Source organism: Harpia harpyja, chromosome 1 (genome assembly GCF_026419915.1).
Source record: "Harpia harpyja isolate bHarHar1 chromosome 1, bHarHar1 primary haplotype, whole genome shotgun sequence".
NCBI lineage: Eukaryota > Metazoa > Chordata > Aves > Accipitriformes > Accipitridae > Harpia > Harpia harpyja.
In genome coordinates this window covers 57,722,745-57,748,721 of record NC_068940.1, presented here as the reverse complement: position 1 = coordinate 57,748,721, position 25,977 = coordinate 57,722,745, and the positions used below count along the sequence as shown (strand labels likewise).

At 45.6% G+C, this 25,977-nt stretch overlaps 1 protein-coding gene across 1 annotated transcript in view; it reads left to right on the top strand.

Moving 5' to 3' along the window:
• The first annotated feature begins 1,380 nt into the window (after positions 1–1,380).
• VOPP1 (VOPP1 WW domain binding protein) overlaps positions 1,381–25,977 on the top strand; it is a 69,517-nt gene continuing 44,920 nt past the window's right edge. Inside the window, exon 1 of the mRNA XM_052795530.1 lies at positions 1,381–1,775. Within this exon, the coding sequence (XP_052651490.1) occupies positions 1,725–1,775 (51 nt within the window). The 5' untranslated portion in view covers positions 1,381–1,724. The remainder of the gene's footprint in view (positions 1,776–25,977) is intronic.

Below are 25,977 nucleotides of genomic sequence, written 5' to 3'. Positions count from 1 at the left end.
CTCTCCTAAACTCAAAGAACAGCCGTGCCTCCCTCCCACCGAACACAGTGCCATGTCCAGCTGTGCTAAGAGTGGAAAGGGCTTGGAAAAGGAGGCTCAAAGCACCAAGACAAGGTGGCAGTGAAGGAAACATACAGGGCATAACTATGCCAGCCACCTGCCATGGGGCTCACTGCTGGCGTTGGCGAGCACCTCCGCTCTGGTCTAGGACTGGTCCTGAAACCTTATGTAAGAAGATGATGCAGGGCTGTTACTAAGCGGGCTGAAGAAATGAAGGACCAGGGCAGGAGCGCAGCTTCTTCTCTCAAGGGCCAAAGGTGCACTCTGCAGGCAGGGGGGGGGGCTAAGCCCGCCCATGCAGCTCCCATTCCCACCCACGAGCCTGAGGGAGGCATCGTCCTCATAGAATCACAGAATGGTTTGGGTTGGAAGGGACCTTCAAAGATTATCCTGTCCAACCTCCCTGCCATGGGCAGGGACACCTTCCACTAGACCAGGTTGCTCAAAGCCCCATCCAACCTGGCCTTGAACACTGCCAGGGATGGGGCACCCACAGCCTCTCTGGGCAACCTGTTCCAGTGCCTCACCACCCTCACTGTAAAAAGATTTCCTCCTTATGTCCACTCTAAATCTACCCTCTTTTAAGTTTAAAACCATTGCCCCTTGTCCTGTCACTACAGGTAAAAAGTCTCTCTCCCTCTTTCTTATAAGCCCCCTTTAAGTACTGGAAGGCCGCGATAAGGTCTCCCCGGAGCCTTCTCTTCTCCGGGCTGAACAACACCAACTCTCTCAGCCTGTCTTGACAGAAGAGGTGTTCCATCCCTCTGATCATTTTCGTGGCCCTCCTCTGGACCTGCTCTAACAGGTCCGTGTCTCTCTCGTGCTGGGGGCCCCACAGCTGGGCGCGGCACTCAGGTGGGGTCTCGCAAGTGGAGCAGAGGGGAGGATCATCTCCCTCCACCTGCACTTGGCCTTGTTGGACTTCACCAGGCTCACACGGGCCTGCTCCTCCTCCTCGGGGCCGGCACCCGAGACACCCCGACCGGCTGGTCACCTCCCCGGGGACCCCGCGCAACCCCTCCCGGGGCAGGCCGCCGGTCTGTGGGGCCAGGGCAGGTCAGCGCGGCCGGCGGGCATGGCCCTCCCGCGGAGGGCGGTTGCCATCGCGGCCGCCGCGCGAACCGCGGCGGGGCCGTCACGGAGCCCGCTACCCGCCCCCCGGGGCAGGGGAGCGGGGCGGTTAGCCCGCTCCCCCCGCCCCTTGCCACCGCCCCCTCCCGGCCGGGCAGCGGCGCGGGGCGGTGCCGGGGCGGGCAGACTCCTCTCCCCGCCCTCGGCCGCGGCGGCGCCCGGCCTCTTTGTGCCCGACCACCGCGCTGCCCTCCGCCTCGCCTCGCCGCGGCGCTGCCCGCCCGCCCGGCTCCGGCCGCCGCCGAGGGAATCGGCGGGTCAGCCCGCCCTCGCCTTGCTGTGGGGCGTCCCCGCCGCTTTACCCCGCCTCGTCCCTCTGCCCCCGGCGCGGGCTTCTCGCCGCCCCTTCCCCCGGGTTGTCTGTCAGCCCGCCCTGCTCGCTGCTCCTCCGTGTCCGTGTCCCCCCCGCCGCCCCCGGAGCTCCCCCGCCGCCGGGGATGGCGCCCCTGACAGCGCCCGTCCGCGCCTGAGCCGGTAGGGGCGAGCCCGCCGCCGCCGCGGGAGGAGGAGGAGGAGGAGGAGGAAGAAGAGAGATGAACCGCTTCCAGCCCGGGGTCGCGCTGCTGCTCTCGCTGCTGTGGGAGGTGAGGTGGGCCGGGGGCGGAGGGAGCGCTGCTCTGCCCGCCTGAGGCGCCTCCGGCAGCCCCGGGGCGGCTGGTTCAGCCCGGTTCAGGCGGCGGGGGCATCCGCCAGCAGTCGCGACCTGGAGCTGCGCGGCCGGCGGAGGGCAAGCCGGCAGCCCGTACCCAGCCGCGGGGGGGGGGGGTGGTGGTGGTGGTGGCGGCGTGTGGGAAGTGGTGTTACTGTATTTATTTGGGGGTTCACGTCCTTGCCGGAACGGGCTTGGCTCCGCGAGCTGCCGGGCAGTGCGCGGTCAGGAGTGCGTGGGAGCGGCGGCGCGGGGCTCTGCTGCCGTAGGAGGCTGCCGGGGTGCAGTAGTTACGGCTGTTAGCAGCGACCTGGCTTGCTTGCCTTCTAATGTTTTATTGCGGGAGCGGGGAAAGATTTATCTGTGGTGTGCTGGAGCAGAGTAACGCGGGACCCGTAGGCAGGGGCACAAGCTGTTGGAAGCTGTCCCTTCCTAATAGGCCGGCTGGCTCTCCAAGGGACACGAAACGTGCGCCTTTCCGTAAGGGTCAAATGGAAGGTGCATCGTTTATTTTTATTTTAAGTATACTTTCGTGGAGAAAATGTCAATTGCGAGGTGGAGGTGCGGTGGCATCAGCTCAGGAGGAGCCGTGGCGGCACCGAGCAGCGTGGTTAAACTTCTCAGAAAGCCTCAGTAGCGCAGTTTTTGTAGTTACAACAAACAAGCAAACAAACAAACAAACAAAATTAGCAGGTTACGTTAATTGGAGGGGGGAATTGTGCCACGCAGTTATGTCATGGGCCTGGAAAACCAGCTCCTATTTTAGCCAGCAGATCCATAGCTGTTTTCTGGTGGCAAGCTGTCTCTTGGTCTTTCGTTTAACCTTGGCGTTGGGGCAGGCTGGGGGGCATCAGTGGCCACCCTGGGACAGGTTCACGGCGGGCACGCCGCCATGGGCAGCTCCTGGCAGCAGGTTTGCCAGCACGCTCAAGTCATCACCAGGACACATGTGGTGGCAGCGTGCTGGAGTGATTTTGGAAACGCCCATAGTCTTGTCTTAGGTACGTCTTTATGTTTATAAAGCCCAGAGGCAGTGTAGCTGAAGGTGTCGGAGGAGTGGAGAGCTGTGTTGCCTCTGTGATGGAGCAGTTTAGACAGAAAATGAATTAATTTTTTAAAAAACCAGCATACCACTAAACCCATACATGGAAACCAGAGTGCTGGCTGTGTAATTATTGTTTTTGGTAATGGATATAATTCATGAAAATGGTGTTTACTACATGTTTATGCCACCTACGTAGATGAACGATTTCTGGTATGTTGCCCACTATGTCATCCAGCATCATCCCATTAAAACACTCAGATCAAAATCACCATTTAATGTAAATGAATGTAACTCTTTTCAAGTTAATTGGGCTGCATCTCATTTCCCCAGTTGTAAACCTGGCCCAGAGCCTGGCCCACGATTGCTCCTTGACTCTGCAGAAGCTCCTGAGAAAGCACGAATAGCAAAGTGTCGATTAAATGAAACGGGCACCAGCATTTCCCAGAGGGAATTTGTTCATCTGAGAGTGTGAAGGGTTTCGTCCCTCCAGGATCTGTTTGATTAGATGTCTCTGCTCTCTTAACATGTGTTCTGCTGAAAAAGATCCTGTAAGCCTGAAAAAAGTAATCTGCATAAATCCTCTTTGGATGTAGCCAATGTTGCTGTTATTAAGCTTTTACACTGGTTTTAATTGTGTTTGGTTTTTTTTCCTTTTTCTTTTAGTCTAGAATGTTTGTTTTGCCATCTGCTTTTGTGGATTTTTTTTTTTTTTCTTTTTGGAAGTGCTGAGGATACCTTTTTTAAATGAGATGCTATGTAAATAAGAAGCATTACAAATTGTTTTAAGTTGTACTCTACAGGGAAAAAAAAGCCCCAGAAACAGAAAGCTGGGTGTTTAAATAACTGAATTGGAGACATCTGGTCATTTAGAAGCTTTTTGGTATTTGAAACTTTTGCTGTCTTCTGCACTAACTTCCATACTGGCTATTATCTGAAATAGCATTGTTACAATTATTTTAAATGTGTTTGTGGCTTCAGCATGATCTTAGTATTTAACAGAGTGTGAGCTGAGGAATATATTTTTCATTCAGCATTTTGCAAAAGGCTTTGACTTATCCGAATAATGGGGAGGGAGAAAAGCCATTTAGTCCTTCAGAGCAATTTGCAGTAGTTTACTGATGTTTAAAGTTCTCCTTGGTTAAACTACCAAAATACTTGTTGCAAGATGTTCATGTATTTTCTGTCTGAGTGCATTCAAAAACACTGTTTCTGGTTATATTGATGAAAGGAATAAACTCCCTCATAAGTAAACATACATCAAATTCATGGTGGGTGTCAGTTTGGGTGTGGGGAGTGTTTCTTTGAGGCTTTCAGGTTGAAGCCAGTCAGTAACTGACTGTGCCGTGCTCCCATGTGGAAGGGATGGTTTACTGTTCCTGATGTGAAGGCAGAAGATGCAAAAGAGGGACTGAGGGGCTGGGAAAGGCACTTGCATCCACTGATGGGTGGTTTCACAAAGGCGACTGAAGGCATTGCTGTCGAAGCAGGATTTACACGTAAGAAATTGCTGGCTCTCGATGCTAGGATGCCAGTCTTTTCTCTACGAGAGCTTGAGATATACTAATTACAGAAATGCCCAGAGCACTGTGGTGGTAGGAAAGGGGGATTAATTCTGAGTTTTCTTGTTTGACGAGGATTTTCCACCATAACCACAAAGACTTCCCACTATGGAAGAAAAATCTTCAACCACAGGACCCAGGAAACTGCTCTGAGACGACCTTGTTGTTAGAGGAGAAGAGCCAAAGATGCCATGAGTTTTGCTCACAACTTAGTCACAGTTGAACAGTTTAACATGTAAGCTAAAATGAGGAACTTTTAAGGTGGATAACTTGACAGGTAATTTTGGTTCATGCAGGAAGAAATGAACACTGCTGAATCTTCATCCATCTGTCTCTTTCAAATTAATTTGGCTACTTGGAGGTAGCAGTGTGTTATTAACCGCAGTTGCCTGAAACACCCTTTTTTACCAGGAGCCTGGATGTCTGGTAGAGTCGTAGTACTGGGGTATATGATTTCAACATACATGAGTAGCTAGTGGTCTCGCTCGCTAGCGTGGCTCATGGTTCCACTGACAGGACTGTGTTTTGTCTCAGTTTTGTATGAGTAGATGGCTCTCAGTTTTATGGAAGGCTTTGAAGATGTCCTTAAAATGATGTCTGTTTGGGGTATGTATCAAGATTTTTTGCTTTTATTTCATTAGGCATCCCAAGGGCTTTGGCCATCTGAGCTTAAATGTGACCTTAATGAATAGTGATGTCTTTGGGATGGGGAAAAAATAAAACTAAACAAGCAGCCCCCCCGCCCCCTTGATGATTAAGCAAGCTTATTTTCAGCCTGAATGAGGGCACCAGAGTATCTCCGTGTGGTTTACTTCTCAGACTGAGTGCTTGCTTTCTCTCCTGCAAGCTGAAGAAGAGCTGGGTGGCTGAAGCTCAGCTCAAGGATGGGGAGGCTCAGCTCAAGGATGGGGAGGCTGAACTGAGCTGTTTAAGCCCAGTAGAGGTCCCTGCTTGTGCTGCAGTGGTAATAAAGAAGGTGTTTTATTGTTACTGCTGCTGAGTAGCTTGCTGGGTAGCCTCAACTTTCAAAACTGTCAAATAATTCTAGGTGCCTAAGCTTCTGGTCGGCCCATATGGTGTGTCTAGAGGAACCTAGGAGCTAATGCTAATATTTAAGTCAAGTTTTTTAGTGCTCTGTATTAAGGTAAGCTGAGGCCTGTGGTAGTTGCTGTAGGTGGTGAGAGATGTGGGTGAGAATCGCACCACGAAGGTTTCCTCATGGCTATACAAAATTTAGAACATCACTTTTGGAAATACTAGCATTGATATTTCTACATGCTCAGTTTCTCATTACTAAGAATTATAATGTGGATGCTGATAGAAATACTGATAATTGGATGGTTGGAAAAAAGCAATCAGTGTAGTCCTCTTGTTTAATTTTTCAGATGAAAGATACTACAAAAGAGTGAAGTGCCTTTTTTTAAAAGAATGAAAGAATGGACATGTCATATGAACAGCAAAATGTGTTATCTTGAAATAACATTCAAACACTCCCGACAGTCTGTCATACAAGATTTGTTTAAATAAAAGCAAAGTTGGCTAGTGCATCTCAGTTTGGTAACTGCTGTGCGGAGATTTTTAGTATTATTTTTGTAAGTGGACTTCAACAGGACAGATTTTAGCAACTAAGAGAAACCTAAAATCTTGTCCTCCTTGAAGAGGTTTGTTTGGTTTGGGTTATTTTTTTTTTTTTTTAAATCATTGTAGGACCAAACACATTAAGATGGGAAGACCACCAGTCTTAAAGAAAAAAACCCACATTTTGATCATAGTAGGCACAGGTAGAGTTCAAGAAGTTGTAAGGATTATGGGGACCCCGGCCCCAGTTTCTGGCATTTTCTTCTATCTGTTAGGTATCAGGTTTTCCTTTATATTTGTATTATAGGAATGTATGTACCCTTGAATGTGTGAATGTGCATGCATACCAGGGTTGTTGCCTCTATGGTGCCCCTCTCTGTGGAAGCCCACTGATACTGTCCTATTGATGTTTTAACTCTTGTGGGTGTTGCATCAGTGGGTGGTGGGAGGAATAATCCTGTCCAAACCCATGGGGAAAAGTCTATCTCCAAAAATTCTGCAAGGGAGTTGTTAGTGTAGGTGTGTCCACTAACCTCTCCTGCTTGTTAGTTTTAGTTCTCTAGGGGCTTAGCAGCTTAAACAATTTTTGGTGGTTTTTTTTTCCTTACCCTCTTGCAGCTGGTTGGAAAGCAGCTATTGCATTGCTGAGTGAAGGCAAGAAAGAGCTTACTTATGATTTATAGTTTGGGGATCCAACTGGTGCTGGCAAGTCTTCCCTGCCTCTTGACAGCAGTGAGATGGGCTGTGATTTCCAGGCAGGAGGACTGAGCTTGCACACTTTTCTCACTTTGCTCCCGCTGAGGAGATGGATTCGTGTTTGCTGCGGGAAGGGAACGGTGGCCGAGTGCCATTTGCATCCTCTCAGGGGAGGTGCGAATAGCTGTGTTGTGGGTTTTTTGGGACTTGGGGTTCTTTCTTCATCAGAAACAGCATCTATAAAAGCTGTTTGTATTTTTTACGGCAGGCAAAAATGTTTAGCACCTTCCATTACGCTTTCTCTATAAAAGGGAAGTCCTCTGACTCTCTTTTATCTCGGTACTTCCCTCTCAGCTAATGCAGGTATCTGGAAGGGTATGGTAAACTTGACCAAAGCAAGCCTTTAAACTTCAGTTGCTCTTCGAAAATGGATTTAGCAAAAATCAGTGAAAAAATGCTCAATGGAAACTGTTTGGTTTCATGCAAATTTATTTTGGTTTACTCCACTAGGAAGAGGCTTAGGAAAACTGGAATGAGTGTGCCCACATACAGGTTTGCTCTGCTTATCTGTGTAGGCTGAGTTTATAAGCAGGAACAGATTAATGCTTGAGCTTATGCTACAGAATATAAAGTAAAAATTTCTTATTTCTTGCTGAGACAAGGTGGCTACTGGTGTACTTCAAATTTGTTGTGATAAAAAGTAAAATCCATATAAATAAAAAAATTACAGAAAGCTAGCATTTTTGAATTTTTGAGCCTAATTTTTGAAGATGCTGCATTGCTTTGTATCCTCAGCAATGCAGCTGTTTCCACAGTTCTTGTGTTTTGCTGGCAGCTTTGTTGAAATCCTGTTAGGGTTTATTATGGCAAATACAAACTCACTTCTAACTAGCAAGAGGCAAAGCCTTTCTAAAACAATCTTTTTTTTCTTTGCTCAAATAGTGCCTTTTGGGCAACGAATCTTAGGTCTGTCTGAAGGCTGGGAACACAGCCTGGGATCTCGGGCATTAAATAGCACTTCCAAGACAAGGGAGAGATAAGGTCCTAAATAGTGGATATTATCACTTTCCTGACTTCAGTAAGGTAATACATGAGATGAAATACCATGCCTGGTATTTTGGGGGGGCATGAGAGGGGAGTCTGGGTTTGTTGAATGCTTTCTTCTTTTTTTCTTTTTTCTTTTTTTTCTTTTTGAGAACAATGTATCTTGACAGGTTTCTCACACATTAAGTGGAAAAGTTTTCACTGCTGAGTTAAAAATGTCTTTATTCTCAAGTGTGTCTTCAGTTTTGTGCTAAATAGGTGTTAACTAAACCCGTGTTTTAAATAACTAAAAATCTCTTCCTCTTTCTTAATGACTCAGCTTTCAGTCTGGTAGATTTTTAGAAGGAAAGGAATTGGCAAGAAGTGGTTTCTAATCTATGTCTCATCCAATGCAGAGGTGGGTTGTTGCTGGCAGGGGTGGTCCCTAACCCCTTGTTCTGCCAGCCACAGAAGGATCGGATCAGCCCACTATGCTATGGATGACTAAGCCACCAAAAAGAGGATGGGGGGGGAAAAAGTGAGAGGGAATAGTTTTCCATTGGTTCAGCAGAGGTTTGTGCAGTGGTAGCATCATGAAACTTGCTGCAAGGGAGGAGGGGGAATGTATGGCTTGGAGCAGGACTGCCCATTTTGGTAGCATGCTTCTTGTTTCAATACCTTAGGTGTCACCTAATAGGAATCATAGAATCATTTAAGTTGGAAAAGACCTTGAAGATCATCGAGTCCAACCATAAACCTAACACTGCCAAGTCCACCACTAAATCATGTCCCTAGATAATGCTGTATTTGTACTGGAGTAGAAGGCAATCTTGCAGACCTTTTCCATGCGCTGCTAGAACAGGAAACTAGCAGAGTCTGGTTTTTGTTTTCCCCTGAAAGATACCATTAGATAAGACTAACTTTCCCAGACGGTGTCCTGTCATTTTCCCACATCGTTTGCCAAGTGTCCATCAGAGCTGAAGTGCTCAACCTGGAGCTAATGACCTCCCCAGCCTTTCGGGTCTGTGGGGTAGGAGGGGATCATTGCTGGAGACCGTACCTCTTGGGAAGGTCCACCATCAGCTGCAGCTGGTGCATTGACCATTGTCCTCTAGTCCAGCCAATGGGTAACTGCAAACACAGCAGTCCTCCAGCGCACCCTTCACTCTGTCTCTCTCATTTGGAGGTCTGAAAGAAAAAAACTTGGCCTTTCACTGGAAGTGAGTGTGAAGTGATCTGGGCCTTAGGTTCGAAGTTCAATGATGGTGGAAAGTGGCTGGTTTTGGAGGGTGCTGAAGCAGGGAGGTGGGAGCGTGCCCTCGCTCCAGCCGTGCCTGCATTTGAGTCCTCTGTAAGCAGCTTGTCCTTTCCAGCTGCAGTAGGAATGATTGTGTGCCGGTTGGCTTGGTGTCCCACCTCTGATGTTGATAGGCATCATGCAACTAAATACCTGGCAATAGTTGTGAGGGTGGATCCTTCCTTCTCAGGTCTTGCACTGGTGGAGTTAGAGGTGAGGATCATGGACCTCAAGCATGCGGCCCGTACCTGTACAAAGCTGTCTTTCCAATACACTAAGTTAAGGCAAATGCATTTAAGGTATTTTTATGCTTTTCTAGTTACGTACGTTCCAGTCTGTTTGGATCCTTCCTCAGAGGAGGAAGAACTGGAGAATCCTGAAATGAAATTAATATGAGAGGAGCGTGAGCATGTGGGAGGGTGGCAGGGGTCTCACTGATGGCATACCGAAACCATGGGCAGCATGTGTTTCAAGAGCCTTACACTTGATGTGAGAGGAGTATTTTGTTGCACAAGTTCATCTTCTTCTTGGGGCTCAACGGCACTGCCACCCAAGGGAGGGTGATGCTTTTGTAGACCTACTCTGCTTAGGTCGGTCTCACCAGCAGTGTAGTTGCAGCGACAGGCTTATGCTACCATGGGGTTAAGAGCTGGTAGTGTGCCTGTCATCTAGAAGGTTTAGTCTTCAAGAAATTAGGAGCTCCATCAGGGAATGTATACTAGCAAAAAAAAAAAAAAAAAAAAAAGCCAATGGCTGTAGTAGCAAAGACAGGCTTGTTTTCAGTTGCTGCAAACTTGGTTTTTTTTTGCTGGCACAGTTGTGTCTTTCTGCATGCCTGATGGACGTAGATAGGCCAACGAAATTCTCTTGTGTGATCTAGCCTGAGTCTGTATTTCTCCCTTTCTGGACAGGAGATGCTCCTTGCCTAACCAGGGAAGTTTAGTTGTTTATACTGTGCTGGTTTTAGTACAGTCCCTTTAATATCAATCTGTTGTGTCGACTTTAAACTTGTACTGCACAGTGACTCCTAAATAAGCATAATGATATGGTAACAGACAATGTAAGGATCTCTACCTGGGGAATTGCCCAGGTGTAACTCGGTGTTTCATTTCTCCCAGTTTTATAAAATCTCTCCACTGAAGTGGATAGAAAACCTGTTAACATAGTGAATGCTTTTCTGCTTTCCTCATGATATCTCTGTAAATGTGGAAAGCCGGTACAGGTGCTTCTTGCTGTGGCGGGTGACTGTAAGCGTGCTTCAGCTCTTGATGCAAGAACTGGGCAAGGATGAGTCAAGCAAGTGTTTTCTTTCATTTCTGCTCCTCAGGGGAAAAAAGCATTGCTCATCACTACAGATAATTATCTCCATACTGGTGTAAGTGAGATCCAGGAATTCACTGCTGGCTCTCTTACAATGCGAGTTCCCAGCTCAGGGCCCTATTTCCCTGCTGCATTTGCAGCCATGGGTTCAACCCAGTACAGGAAGGGTAACGGGTGTAAAAGCCCACCTTCATTTGTTCAAATGCCATTAAGTTTGGCAGGATTTCAGTCCAAAACAGAGGAGGAAACCTTCCTCTCTGAATATGCTGCTTTCACATGGTCAGCCAGTTGTCTAGCCTAAAAAAAAAAGGGGGGGGGAGGAGGAGGTGTGTGTGAGAAGCTTTAAATCTACTTTTACATGGTTCGCTTTTCTTTTTAGGGCTGACATGAGCTGCTCCTGTCTTGAGTGCTGTCTTGTCTAATCCCAAACAAATAACCCTAACAAGAATCATGATTTTCAATGGTTTGAGCAGCAATAGTGCTGAGGATGCCTGCAGGTCCCAAGCTATCAGCAGTGCTGTTGCAACGGGCACTGATGTGTTCAGCGGGGTTTTGTGTGAGGGACCCCAATTCTGCTCTGATCTGCTTTTTGACTAAGGCAACTCACATCTCCCAGCTGTCATACAGAAGTAATAATAGCATACGGGATTGGGTTAAACCTCTTCAGAACTGGGTCATCCTGTAGTTTGAGATAGTGTAAGATAACAATAAGCCACTTCATTACTTTTTTTTTTCTGTAGCTGAGACGATAGCAGTTTCTGTTCCCAAACTCGTGCATGTGTGTCCCCGCATAAAGCATATTATGCCACGCTAAGGCTGGGGGTTTGCCTGCATATTGCTTGGGATGACCTGTATTTCTAGGGAAAGTAGGGAGCAGAGGAGGTGGCAGTAAGTGCCAAATAATGCCCAAGTACTACTAGTTGTGTAACCTTGAGAAAAAGCTAAGGCAGATGCCTTCGGATTTGAGTGTCAATTGGAAGAGGTGAATTGAGATAGAAATTGTTAGTTTGTTCTGTCTTCTGTTCCTTTGGTATTTACAGAACTAGGTCCTTGGGTTTTAGCAGTCTTAATGCCTTGTGTATTGTGTCTGGTTGAGATGGAGTTAATTCTCCCCATAGCAGCCCTCATAGTGCTGTGCTCTGCATTGGTAGCTAGAAAGGTGTTGATAACACACCAGTGTTTTGGCTACTGCTGAGCAGTGTTCCCACAGCATCAAGGCTATCTCTCCAACGTTTTTGCCCCCCTCAACAGCAGGCTGGGGCTGGGCAAGATCTTGGGAGGGGACATAACCAGGACAGCTGACCTAAACTAACCAAACAGATATTCCATACCATATGATGTCAGCTCAGACATAAAAGCTAAGTAAAGGGAGACGGAAGGGAGGCATTTTTGTCTTCCGGAGCAACCACTACGCGTACTGAAGCCCTGCTTCCCAGGCAGTGGCCAGACATCGCCTGCTGATGGGAAGTAGAGAATAACATCATTTGTTTTTCTTTGCTTTCACGCATGACCTTTGCTTTCACTTTATTAAACTGTCCTTATCTTGACCCACGAGCCCTTTGTTATATTTTCTCCCCCCTGTCCAGCTGAGGAGGGGGAGTGATAGAGTGGCTTTGATGGGCACCTGGCACCCAGCCAGGGTCAACCTACCACACCTTGTTGTTGAGGGACTTCACAGTTTGAGGTTTTCCCATCATGCCAGCAGTGTGCAGCTAGCTGACCTTAACGTTGAACTCGCAGTGTGGTAATGGAAAAGTGTCCCAGGATCTGCAGGTGATCTGTGGATCTTGGAGCTTGTGTTTTCTGAAATCCAGGACTTAAATTGTGCTTCTCGCTTACCGCAGGTAATGCTTTCGATGCTGACTTCTTAAAGCCCTGGGTGAACATTAGTAAATTGTATCTCGCTACACCCCATATGTGGCAATCATCTGCGTAGATGTCTGCAGTGTTCCTAGAAGGCATTGGATGGGATCCTGAATACACTGTAGGAGCGTTGGGGTATGCCCAAAGCCTTCTGGCGGGTGAAACTTCCCAGAGTGGCTATGCTGACCAACGCTGCCAGCTCCCCATGTGTGCACCCATCACAAGGCACTGTGCGGGAACCCATTTTGGTTGCAGCTTCACCTGGCTTTCCTCATGCACAGAAACTATGGGCATGGCTGTGGCACAAAGCCAAGGGCATTTGGATTAAGCTTGTTTTAATTCTATAGTAATCTTGACCTCCTATTTTTATTAAAGCCCTAATCCTGGGCCCCGTCCAGACCCCATTAAAAGTCAGTGAAGACATCTCACTTGTTTCTAGCGAGTGCTGCTGGGTCATGCTGCCCGGAGGGTGCTGACTACCTTTGACTTTGGCATCTCAACCAGCTAGAGGTGCAGGTGATCTCTGCTCTGTGCATCTGCTGGGACAGCGTGGGCAGGGATGCTTGTGTCTTCCCTGGGCCGAAGGCATGCGTTTATACACCGCTGCTTCTGAAAAGCTTGGTTGCCTCAAGTTGGCTCTCACCATCGCTTGTCTGTGCACCTGTGGTAGCCAGCACATCCGCCCACGGTGCTGCTGGTGCAGCTCTCCTTGGGGAAGGAGCTACTTCAGCCGGCTGCGGTCACCCTCCGTGTTGTGTAAGGAGAAGAGCATCATAGTGATTATATAAAAGAGATTATGTAACTGGGTAATTTGGTAATCGCCTCTCCGGTGAATCCTAAGAATAGCTTGCGAATATGCATTTATTTCCATGATAGCCATCCACAGTGATTAAGCTCTGGAAACTGCGGGTGCCGGGCCGCGGCACAGAGTGCAATATTGGCACCTGCTGTGTGTGTGTTTGCACTGAGACTCCCCAGCTCTGTCACCCCTGTGCTGCTTTGGTGAGACACATCAGCTCCTGTTCCCCTTGCCCCATAGCATGGTCTGATGTGCTACGCATGTATGGTGAATGTATAAAACTGCTCTGACTGTAAGTTGTCCTGGCTTTTGATGAACCTGTTGCTAGCTGTTGGTGGCATCCTTATGATGGAGTGCAATGCGTAGGCAGAGCAGATGATGGAGGAGGGAACACGTGTTGCTGCTGCATGAATTGGGGCTGGTTTTGCTTTCTCTTGCTTCCCAGAGTATCTTTTTTCATGCTGAAGTTGCCAGTCCCCCCTGTGAGGTGTCTGGTGGTACTGGACAATTTCCAGGATCCTGGTGAGGAGCAAGGAGATTCCTGGGCTGCTTTGAGATGACTAAGATGACCATGTGTGCTTCAGCCTGGCTCCTACTTGCGTCGCTGCTCGTGGGTTTATCCCTCACTTGCAGAGGGGAAGGTGACTCACAAAAAAAATCAGATACAGCCAAAGCCAGCGAGAGCTACCGTAGTGATAATTGAAGGCTTCAGGGAGAAACTGGGGAGGAGATGGGTGCTGTTCCTTGCAGTCACTTAGCCCCGACAAGGTTGTGCCGGGGTGAGCTAAGGATAGCTCAGAAGGCGGCGGGAAGGGGGTGAGAGGCTGTGGTGGGGAGAGGAAGTGAGCGAAAGGAGCTCTCTGAGCGCCAGTGATTCATCTGGGAACATCAATCCTGGCTCTGAAAATGTTCCTGCAGTTCTCGGCTCAACTCTCAACTGCTGGAGTCTGGGTGGCTGCTGGGTTGGTTTTTTGTGGGTTTTTTTTGTTTGTTTTTGTTTTTTTTTCCTGGCTTCCCCTATTCTTGCTTTTGTGGGTTTTTAATTTCCTGTCCCATACACTGTCCTGAAGGTATAGTTGCCACCTTTTCTCATTGCTCCAGCCACATCATCTTCTCTACCTTGAATTAATTTATTGGCTCCTCATCTCTTGCTGCCTGAAGCTCAAGCTGTTTAACCTCATCTTCAAGCTGCCACATAATCTTCTCTCCACCCACAGCTCTGACCTGGTTTCCTCCTCCTCTCGGCCTTGCTGGTCTGTCGTTCTACCCTTCTTGGCTTAGGATGGCTTTCTTCTCTTTTGCGCGTTACTGATTTAATGATTTGCAATAGTTTCCGCTTCCTTGGTTGCTGAGTCCCAGTTATCTTTTTAAAAATTCTTTAACTTTTTCTGTACTTTCCTCTTCTCTTTCTTTTCTAGGCTTTCTTCAGTCCCATCTATGATTCAGCCCTGGCACATCCACTTCCCACATGGACTTTGCTTCTCTCATCATTTCTTTACTTTGCCCTATTTGCAGAGGGAAAGGCTGTACTGTCTGTGCTTAAAAGTGCACTGTAAATCCGTTTCTCATGTGTTGCAATTAGGTGTTGGATACAGAGTAAAAAAATATAATTAAAAATCCTTTTTACTTGAAAGAAATACAGATTTCTATCCTGTCCCTTTTGCCTGAATATCTGTTTCCTTGCGTGCTTTTCTCCTTTTTGTATGTTAGGCTAGAGATTTGAGGGTTCAGCTTGCTGCTCTCTCTAGAATTCCCTTTGCAGCATGGGTGACCCCTTGTTACAGCAGGCTGCCCTGTGTACAGACCCTTTCTCCTTTTGTATTTATGCCTCCTCTCTTTAGTAGGGTATCAACCCTGGAATAAGCTGCTGTTGCTGTCAGGGCAAAGGAGCGTTAGGGGAATGTTTTTAATAGACATATGGTTGTTGCATAATGTAGATAGAAAGTAGGCAGATGAGACTGTGGGGCAGCTGGTAAGCTTTCTGTGAACTGTAGAGAACACGGGCAGGAACAGGCCACGGGTAATACAAAATCATTATGATACTGTGTAAATTCTCAGGTGTTTAATGGATTTAATTTTTCAGTCTCAAACTACACATCTGGAAAAAGATGCGATTTGAGAGTTTTTGTGCAAGAGCACGTAAGGATGCGTGAGAGCTGTTGTGGGAGCTTCTGTAACGTGAAAACTGTTTAATTTGCAACTGTGCAGATACATTAAGAATAATCCTAATGGGACTGATAGGCAAGTGTGAAGTAGGGAAAAGAGGAGGAAGACCAAATTATTGTACTATATTAACTTGTTAAAACCAGTGAAAGTGAAATGTTATCTCATTTTCATCAACATTAATGAGAGGTATGTCTGTGATGGGTTAACCCTGGCTGGATGCCAGGTGCCCACCAGAGCCGTTCTATCACTCCCACTCCTTCTAAGCTGGATAGGGGAGAGAAAATATCACAAAGAGCTTGTGGGTTGAGATAAGGACAGGAGAGATCACTCACCAATTACCGTCATGGGCAAAACAGACTCAGCTTGGGGAAAATTAACTCAATTTATTACAAATCAACTGGAGTAGGGTAATGAGAAATAAAACCAAATCTCAGAACACCTTCCCTCCACCCCTCCCTTCTTCCCGGGCACAACTTCACTCCCGGATTCTCTACCTACCCCCCAGCGGCACAGGGGGACGAGGATGGGGTTTACGGTCAGTTCATCACACGTTATTTTCTGCCGCTTCATCCTCCTCAGGGAGAGGACTCATCACACTCTTCCCCTGCTCCAGCGTGGGGTCCCACCCACGGGAGACAGTCCTCCACGAACTTCTCCAACGTGGGTCCTTCCCACGCGCTGCAGTTCTTCACGAACTGCTCCAGCATGGGTCCTTTCCACGGTGTGCAGTCCTTCAGGAGCACACTGCTCCAGCGTGGGTCCCCCACGGGGTCACAAGTCCTGCCAGAAAACCTGCTCCGTGGGCTCCTCTCTCCACAGATCCGCAGGTCCTGCCAGGAGTCTGCTCCAGCGTGGGGTTCCCACGGGGTCACAGCCTCCTTCGGGAACCCACCTGCTCCGGCGTGGGGTCCTCCACGGGCTGCAGGTGGATATCTGCTCCACCGTTGACCTCCGTGGACTGCAGGGGGACAGTCTGCCTCACCATGGGCTTCACCACGGGCTGCAGGGGAATCTGCTCTGGCACCTGGAGCATCTCCTCCCCGTCCTTCTTCACTGAGCTGGGTGTCCGCAGGGTTGTTTCTCTTGCATGTTCTCACTCCTCTCTCCGGCTGCTGAATACCTCCGTCCCAACTTTTTTCCGTTCTTAAAAATGTTATCACAGAGGCGTTACCACTATCGCTGATTGGCTCGGCCTTGGCCGGTGGCGGGTCCGTCTTAGAGCCGGCTGGTATGGGCTCTCTCGAAAACAGGGGAAGCTTCCAGCAGCTTCTTACAGAAGCCACCCCTGTAACCCCCCCCCCGCTACCAAAACCTTGCCACACAAAGCCAATACAGCCTGTAAACTCCTGCCTAGGATCAAAGAAAAAGATTATTTCTTAGTTTCAGATGGATAAGAGGGCTCAAGGTATATAAATACAGTATAAACAGGTATGAGGGCAATTTTCAGATCTGGAGCAGAGACACTGTACAAGATTTGGCTTTACTTTTGTCTACCTTGCCAATGTCACATACAACACATATAATCTCATTAATTTTATTAGGAGTGTATATTATTCTATGTTCTGGGACCTCCAGACACAGACGTTGACAATGCAAGTTGCTAGTCTGTGGCAGAAACCCTGGAATGTACCGGTTTTACTGGATTTGGTGGCAGCACTCTCACTGGTGGGGAGGAGGATAACGGGTTACATGTTTTAGAGTTTTAACTCGGAGCAGATCACTGATTATGATCTCTTCCAAGAAAGTAGAGTGTAGAGATACTAAATTTCTTACAGAGCTTCAAGTTCAGTTAAATAGATTCAGTTAAATAGATTTCCAAAAGCAAGTCTGATGGAGGAAAAAAAAAGAGCAGTGTCTGCAGATATCCCACTGTCTGGAAGTGCCTGATGGAGCAAAATTAATAACTTTTAAGAAGTTTCCTTTTGAAATGTTCCTGCAGCAAGCTTTTGAAAAAGATCTAGAGAGGCTTGGAAACAGGAACCCTTTGTAAAAAGTCTTTCCTTAAAGTGAGATGTGAAATTAACACACAATGTGAAGCAAGGTTATGAAGGGACAATTAATACTGGGTTTCCTGATACTGCCTAGAGAAAGCTTGGCAGCCTTATTCACAGTGGTAGGGATAGTGCTTGTAATTTCATTGTCAGCATTTGCAAGTGTTACTCTAGCACTGCTAATGACTCACTGGACATCTCCTCGAAGGTGACTGCCTCGCTTATAAGGATTGTAAACACGTGGGTCTTGAGGAAGGACTGAGATGTGACTGTGAAGCCGTCCGCACGGACAAATGACTCTTCCAAGGCATTTGACCTCCCTGTCTACGCAGGCTTGCCAGATTTGTCCAGACTTGGCCCTCCCTCAGCCTGGTAGGTGTTTTTGCAGCCAGTTGATGGCAGGGATGTGCCACCTTTGTGCCTGGGAGGTGTACGCGTGTCAGCTTGGCACAGAAGTGCCTGTGGAGCCGGCGTGACGGTTACAGCCAGTGGGGCTGGTGTCCTGCCGCTGTGCTGTGTACATCTTCTGCCTGCAAGGTCTACCTGGACCTGCAGGGAAGAGGTGGTGCTCGTGCCCAGATGCCTGTTCCTAGAACATGCACTGAAGGCGGCAAAACTAAATCATGTACCTGACTTTAATACCTGGCTCTTCAACTGCAGAAAAAATAACCATTCTTTTCTTTTTCAATGCTATACGTTGCTCTGGAGGAGCAACTCTTTCTTAATGATGTTCTAGACTTTGATATATGCTGCATTCATGGTAATGGCTTCTCCAAATACCCATCTTCCGAATTAGATTAAACCTATTTGTACATGTATGGTATTTCTTCATGCTTTATTCAAACACAAGTAATCAAATAAAGAACAAATCGGGCTGTTATGCTTCAGAAGTCTCTGACAGTTAGTACTTAGATTTTTATGGGAAACCAGAATTTTGCAATTATTTGGAATGACAAGAAGTGTGCTTGTCTGGCACCTCTCACAGAAGGATTTTGCAGTACTTAAGAACATTAAATATGCCATAGCATGTTCCAGTCACATCCGGGCCAGATGCATAGCCATTGTACAGATGGGTAAGTGGGCAGAAAGTAGTGAAAGTGTCATGCACAGTGTCTGTGGCAGAATTAGAAGCTTAATCTTTCTGACTCCTGGTTTCCTGCTTCAGTACAGTATAAGGAAACTGCTTTGACTTCACAGTAAACACTTGCTTTGGCTTAGGTAAGCACATGCTTTGCAACAAGCTCTTCCTTTTCATGGACTTCTATATATGGGCATTTTTGGAAGTCCCATGCTAGACATCTTGTAGACGGGATGAATCCATTCAGGCATGTGAGTGGTCTGGAGGAAAATTTCTTGGATTGGGACTCCTCTCCTTGTGGAACTATCAAATTGTCACCTTAATGTTTGTTCAGTGTGTCCTGTTAGTGGTGAATCTGAGACTGATAGATACATCCAGACTCTTATTGTATAGGCATCTTTATCCTAGTCTCTTGATTTATGCATTTGGACATTTACCACTGAGCTATAATTGTATTTGGATTGTATACTTGACTTAATGACTTTCTGTTGATCTAATTAACCTCAGACTGTTAGTGATGGCAGTATTTATTTGGGTGAAATATGAACTAACAAAAGTCTTCACCTGCATCCCACCTCTTTAGATAGCTGACTAAATCTGTTTAACTTATTGTTGTCTTTTTAGTGCTGCGTTCACACACACTGAAATATTGCAGGAGCTGACACTTGCATTTGAAGCTTTTTGTTTTCATTTTTTTGCTTTTAATTAATCATTAATTGAAATGTGCAGTCCTAGGACAGTCTAAAGTTTTGCAAAATTGGGTCAATGCCACTGGGTAGTTTTGGTCAAAATAGAAATAACAGCACATTGAAAAAGTTTCAGCACTTTCAAAGTCTGGTTTTGTTTAAATACTTCAGAAAGCTAAGGAATTGGAAGTATAGGTTTACAATATGTGGTCAGAGGAGAGTGGAACTTTTTTCTGAAAGGCTTGGCGTTCACCCAGGGTGTGGGAGGCCAGTTTTATCTCCTTTATGTCCTCAGGATGATTTGAGTGTTTATCACTCTTCTGGAATAGTTCCTAGCCTGCAGGAGATAGAGTATACTGGAATTGATTTATGTCAATTGTTGACATTATCGCTCTTCTCCACTGTGTAAAATACAAAGGAAATATGCACTAAGCTAGGTGGAAAGCTACACCACAGCTCAGTGGTTTAGATGCTCTTTAAAGAGGGAGACCTGTGTTTGCAGTACTTGTTCCAATTATACCCCTTCAGAGACAGAAGAACATAGAAATTAAAGATGAAAAAGGATGAGACATTAGGTCTTTTGGTTGCTATTAAACAGCATGGCCTTGACTGGGGAAGTGCTTACATGGGGGATTTGGGGAATCTGCTTGGGTCTTTTGAGGAGGAGGTAATTCTGTCCTTGCTGTTTTTTACATGATGTCCCAAAAGTTTTGCTACTGTCTCCTGGTAGAGATGGGATGCTGGTGTAGATGGGCACTTGCTCCTATATTTATGCATTTCATGCAAGTAGAAACACTGTCAGCACAAAAATCTGAGATGTTGTCTCCTCTGATCGCCTGCAGCTTGATGTTCATTCATTTCCAAGAGGGTGAGAAAGGTTCGAGTCCTTCTGGGTGGGAGAGAGACTTCAACACAGATTTGCCATATCCTGGCAGAGCACGTTAACTGGTTTGGGTGGATCTTGACTGCAAGGTGACAATTGCTACCGTCTCCTTTCCCTTACCTCTCTGTTGTGCACTGTGTCTTTTGGGACACTTAATGGATGCCAAGAAAACAAAGATATTTATTTTAGGAATGCAGGAAACAATTAGTTTCAGAACCCCCCAAAATACAGTTATGCACCCAACTCCCTAATATGAGTGGGTTTCTCAGAAGATTTCTGTTAAAGTTTCAGATCAAGCTGGCACCATCTGGAGTTTACCTGCTGCTACATAATTAATTTATATGCTGATATGAAATATTTATATTTAATAAATAGCTCGTAAAAAATCTGTCTCCCCTCCTTCTTTTACATTGAAAGCATCTTGTAGCAGCATTATGAATGTTGTCGCACATCCAGGCAAGGAGTGTGGCAGTGTGGCAATACTGGAGAGATTTATTTCAAATAATCACTGTTCCTCTGCAGTAACTAGGGAGATGGGAAAAGTGGTACAGTGAAGGCTGTGGAGAAGGCAATGCCTAGTATGCCTTTCCCAACCTTAAAGACTGTCGTAAAACAGATCTGTGTAACATTTGGGCTTAGGGCATTGGTAGTGTCTTTTCTAAGCACCAGATTTTTGTGGGGCTGTGGTGTTGCTGACATTGCTGTGCCAGTTCCTGGTACCTTCCTCAGCTGCTGCCTGTCTGATAGGGATTGGGGTAGGGAATTCATGCTGAGGCTGGTTTTGGGGGTCTCCTTTTCCTTTAATGAAAATCTTAAGGCAATTTTAGATACTTTTAAAAAAATTTTATTTATATGAACTGATGAAATGTCCCTGGAACTGGATGTTTAATACATAGAGGTGAGTTTATACATTCCTGTGTAAGTCTCTTCTATGCTGCTCTAATTGGTTTTATTTGTTTTGTTTTGGGTTTTTTTAATGTTTTGAAATAGTCCAATGATTTACACTTTTTCTGGACTAGTCCAGTTTTCCAATATTATGTTTCTGTGGCTGGTGACAGGGCTGGTAAATGAGGATTGATTTAGCACTGGCAGCTCTAATGTCAAGAGAGACCATTCAAGGGCTCTATGCAGTGAAATTAAAAGAAAAGAGAGAAACAGTTTTCAAATGAAAGTATGCACATCAGCACCATCAATCCTAAAGTTCTTTGTACCAACGTGTGGAATTGGCACTCCAGGTTTCTTGTTGCACACTGTGGATTTAGGCTCAGAGGAAACCCTGAGTCTTCAGCTTGTGATCACAATTTTACGTGCATAAATAGTGCTAGATTGTACAACATCCCCAAAGGCTTCTCTGTTCTTCTGTCAGGCAGACGCACTGCAGGCAGTGTCGAAGCAAGCTGCTTACATGTGTGCCTTGCAAATATGCCCCAAACCTGACCTTGAGGGAATAAATCTGTAGGTGGATACACAGCCCAAGCTTCCCACCTCCTCAGTGCTCTGTCCCTCAGCTGAGGCTGTTGGCAAAGTTGATAATGAATCCTGGTGATGGGGATGGCTTTTTTGTTGGGTGCAGAAGAGCCCAGTATGGTGATATGACAGTTAAAAAACCCATGTTCTTTCTTTAGAGCTTGGCTTGTGTTAGAAATAATCAGTTACCTCATTCATTTCTTCATATATTTGAAGATATTTTTCCAACCAGTGTTTTTATGTGTGATCTACCATACTTTATAGGGAGCAGTATAAAAGTATGGCCCCATGGCTAAGGGCAGTGTCACTTAGGAAAGTGGGGTTCTGTTGTCGGCTCTGCCGCCAGACCTGGGCATGTTTCTTTGTGATCTTTGTCCAGTATTCCTCTTTCAGCGCTTAAGAAATTATCAACTTCTGTTCATAGATAGTCTTGGAAGCTATGGATTAAAAGCCATAGGAAAGACAGAGATAAGTTTGACTGAACTGGTTTGATTAAAAGCTGGTTTAAATAAAATTGATCACATTCTACCATTAACAGAGGTGAGCAAGAGGGATTTCTGATACCCTTTTACTGAGTACTAAGGAGGAGGACCAAGGACCACAGAATTATCACTTGCCATGTTGTTGGTTCTAACATCAAGCGAAGCTCGCTCTGACTGTGGGCTGGGGGTCTTCTCTCAGTAGGTCCTCTCTCATAATTTGTATTTTTTTGCTAACGAACTTAAAGGCTTTTAATGAAACTTCAAAAAAAAAAAAAAGTAAAAAATCTTGATATCAGTTTCATTCCCTCTATTGAGAAAGATTCATTTCTGGGGTTCTCTTTTTCCCTTTGTTTCATGGCCTTGGTCACATCAACTTTCCTCTTGGCCTGAAAAGCCTTAGGCAGTGCTTGTCTTGTGATACAGTTAGGGTTGTACCTTAAGGAGCCCCAAGCATTGCCATTGAGTAGTCTTAAACTCTCCTCCATCGTTTGTCAGAGCAGGGCTACCCTGTTTCTGCTGTATCTTGATTCTGGAACTTGGATATATCATTTTGCAAGAAAAAAGTAAAGTCTTCCTATTTAAATCCATGCAGCTTTGATTTGAGATTTGTCTTCAAATGAATTCTAACTCCAAGCAAAGTTCAGTCATAATGTTATCTCAAAATTATGGGTTCCCTATGGTTTTCCAGATGCTTACCCAAGTTTGTCAGAAAATATTTTAAATAGTATTAGAAAAGTATAGAAATAGAAAAGTATTCCAGAGATTTTGATTTGTCTGGAAACCTAAAATACTTTCTGTGGCTTTATCACAGTGCTTTCATGAAAAGCACCCTCAATAAGCTACCACACAGACCCATCCATATGTTATGTTGCTGTTTGGGAGGTGTTGGTCAAAATCGGACGCCTTTCTAAATCCTTGTCTAGATAGTTCTCGGGCCATGAAGTACAATGGGACTTTTGCATGGGTGAGAGGAGATGCTCCTCCTACTTGGAGAGCTGTTGTGTTAAATTGGATGGTCTGTGTCTTGCAGGCATAAGATCATATTTGTGGTTGTCTATGGATTTTTAAATCTGCATAAACATGGGGTTTGTATTCTTTGACTGCAGCTATATAGGGAGAGTCTGAATATTTAATGGTGTATTGAATACTGCATAACTTTTCCATGTATGAACTTGCAGAAGGTGTTTTGATGGATTGGTTGGTTTGTTGCTCAAACTCTCCGTAGGGTCAGAGATCATGTGTCTGAAATATTTTATACGTGTTGTGTGGGTTTTAGGTAATTAATACTTTATCCCTGCCCCTGAGATATGTGGTAGTGGTTAAAACTCAATTAGGTGGTGATTATACAGTGAATATACTGAGTGATGAATATTTAATTTATTTGGTTTGAAATAAGAAATAAAATATATTGCTGCCATGCTGGTTTTATTTCAAAAGACTTTGTCAAGACTAGCTCATTCAAAATCTGTTCAGTGTCCTAAATTTATTCTGCTGGAAGAATGCAGATATTTCTTTGAGGACTTTTTTAAAGGGATTTTGTTGCCTCGCTTTATAAGGATGCTTCTGGCACCTTTATAAAGGCTTTTTGCCTTGTCACCTTCAGATACAGACCAAAGTCATATTCTGTTCACACCATTTATTAATTGAGTTCTTGCTAATTGCACATTGAGAAATATATGTGACTGCAAGACTGGAAGAAATGAGACAAGTGTCCGTCTGTACCTGTACTCTGTCTCGGACGGTGCCAGGTGCTGTGCCAGCAAAGGCCATGAGCCTACCTGCTGTCAGAGGTCCATTCCCTTCATAGTTCCCCAGTGTATGGACCCCTTGGATCAGAGGTATTAGGGTGTAGCTCTCTTTACTGTTTCGGATCTCTCTTCCATGGATTTGTCTAGTCCCTTTTGAATCTGTCTGCTTCTGCAAACTCTTGCAGCAACAGATTTCAGATTTCGTCTATCTACTGTGTAATGAAGTACTTAAACTGATTTCCTGCTAGGACAAGGGGCATTCATTGAAACTAATGTTACAGGGCTTGGCGAATAATAGTTCTGTATTCAGCCTCATTCAGCTGTGCATTCAACCTTGCTCTTGCCCATCACCCAGGCGTCTGTTTTCCAAGTTGAAGGCTCCCAAACATTTTAGACCCTTCTTGAAAGGTAGCTGCTCCATCTCATTATTCATTGTGGTTGCCCTTCTCTGTACTTCTGACTCCTAGCTGCAAGCACTTCTTGGAAAGCAGAAATAAGGACTTGGAGGTGCACTTAAATCCCTAAGGGAGAAATTGGTCACTAGTATCTGCTGAAAATTTGGGATTGCCCTCCGATATGGGGAAAAAAAGCTCAAACTGATCTTTAAAATAAAGCTAACTTTAATTTCTAAGCTTCTAAGGAACTGTAGTACAACAACTCATTGGTCTGAGTTGGATTCCAGTAATGTTACTGACTTTCAGTTGTAACTTACTCTGCATGGGGTTATTAGTGGATTAAAGGACTTTTCAACACCGAGAGCTGAAGACCATAAAACCTGCCTTGAAAAGTACGTATTGACTCATGTCACAAAGCTTCATTGCTTTTGATAGGGCTGGCCAGAGGGTAAATTAGTATGTGTTCACCTCCTGTGCTGACACTGAGAGAAACTAGTCTAGCATAATTTTCAAAATTCAGTGCTCAGAGGCTTGCTTGAGCGTGCCTGTAGGAAGAGATGGACAGATTTTAGCCTGAAGGACTGTGGATAAGTGCAGCTGTCAGAAGACAGTTGGAATACACGTACTGCTTCTGCAGAAAATGTTCAGCTCCCTTCTGTGGCGTGAGCATCAGAAGGAAGGCTGCTTATCATCACGAGTGACTCGTAAGAGCTGTACTGCATAAATGGAATTTTTATCATGTGATTTCTAGTTCACACTATTGTTTAGGAATAAGTTTTGTTTTATACAGCTGTCCCACATTTATGGCTGTACTGCCACAGTGTCTTCCAGTGGTGTAACAAGCAATGTGGCTAACATCTGTCCTATGGTGTTTGTGCCTCTCAAGGGAAAAGGCCTTGCGGTGGAGCTCTTGGTTTGGTTGGGTGTGTTGGTTTTTTAATGTACATATCGTTGTACACTTTTTTTTTTTTTTTTGGAAAAGGCAAAGTCGGGGAGATGCATTGTGCATTTAGGAAGAAAAGCAGTGGTGTTTGTGAAGGTTTCTGTTTGCCTTTCAGTAAGACTTGAGAGATCATAGAGTTTAGACTTTGGCTGTTATCAGTGGGGAAGCTTGTCTCACCCTGCTTTCTCTAAGATGAGCTAAGATGATCTGCTAGAGAGCCTTGTGCCAAGTTGGGTGAAGATGCTCACCCAGAGTCAGCTGGGCAAGATCACCCAGCTGGGTGATCTTCCAGTGAGCTGAGTGATTTTTCAGGTAAGAGGCTCAGGCCATGGAAGGTTTCTTAAGCTCAGTTTTGTGTTGTATGAAACTTTGTTGTAAAGAGTGGAGAGAAAGTGGGGTTTTTTTGTTTGTTTTGCTTGTGGTGGGTTTGTGGTTTTGGGGTTTTTTTGGGGGGTGGGGGGGTTGGTATTTTTTTCTTTTCTTTTTTTGTAGCCTGTGTTGTTGAGGGAATGCACTTTGGTACTCAGTGCCTGTTGGATTTTCTGAGGCACTGATTGTATATCACAAACATCTGTTAGTGCTGTACTTGAACTGAGAGATGGCAAAAGCATCCATGCCAAGATATAGTCTGCAGGATGAAGTGGGACTTCCAGGCTGTTGGGGTCTCATAACTGTGCTCTGCCCTTGAAACTGCAGGCAAATTTGACCACTTTTGGATGTGTATGGAGAGAGACAAAGATGAATGGCAAATCCTCAAAACACATTCTGCTGCCCATTTTGCCTTCCTTATCTAACCCTCTCACCACAGTGGTACTGCTGTGGTCACAGTGGTGAGATGCAGGTGGAACTGAAAATCATCTGCAGATTGTTAGCATTCACATCCATGTCACTTTTACCCATTTCAATATTGCTTCAAATAAAGAAAATTGATCATTTTGAGTCTTAATTTGGTTATCTGGACATGAACTGCTGGAGAAAGAACTGGATTATATACTTTGATCTGTGTTGTATCAAACAGATTACATAATTGGGCTGTTAACAACTAATGCTTCTATGAGTGTATCTGACATTAAATATTGTACATCAAAGTTCAACTGCTACGGATCTTATGTAGCGGG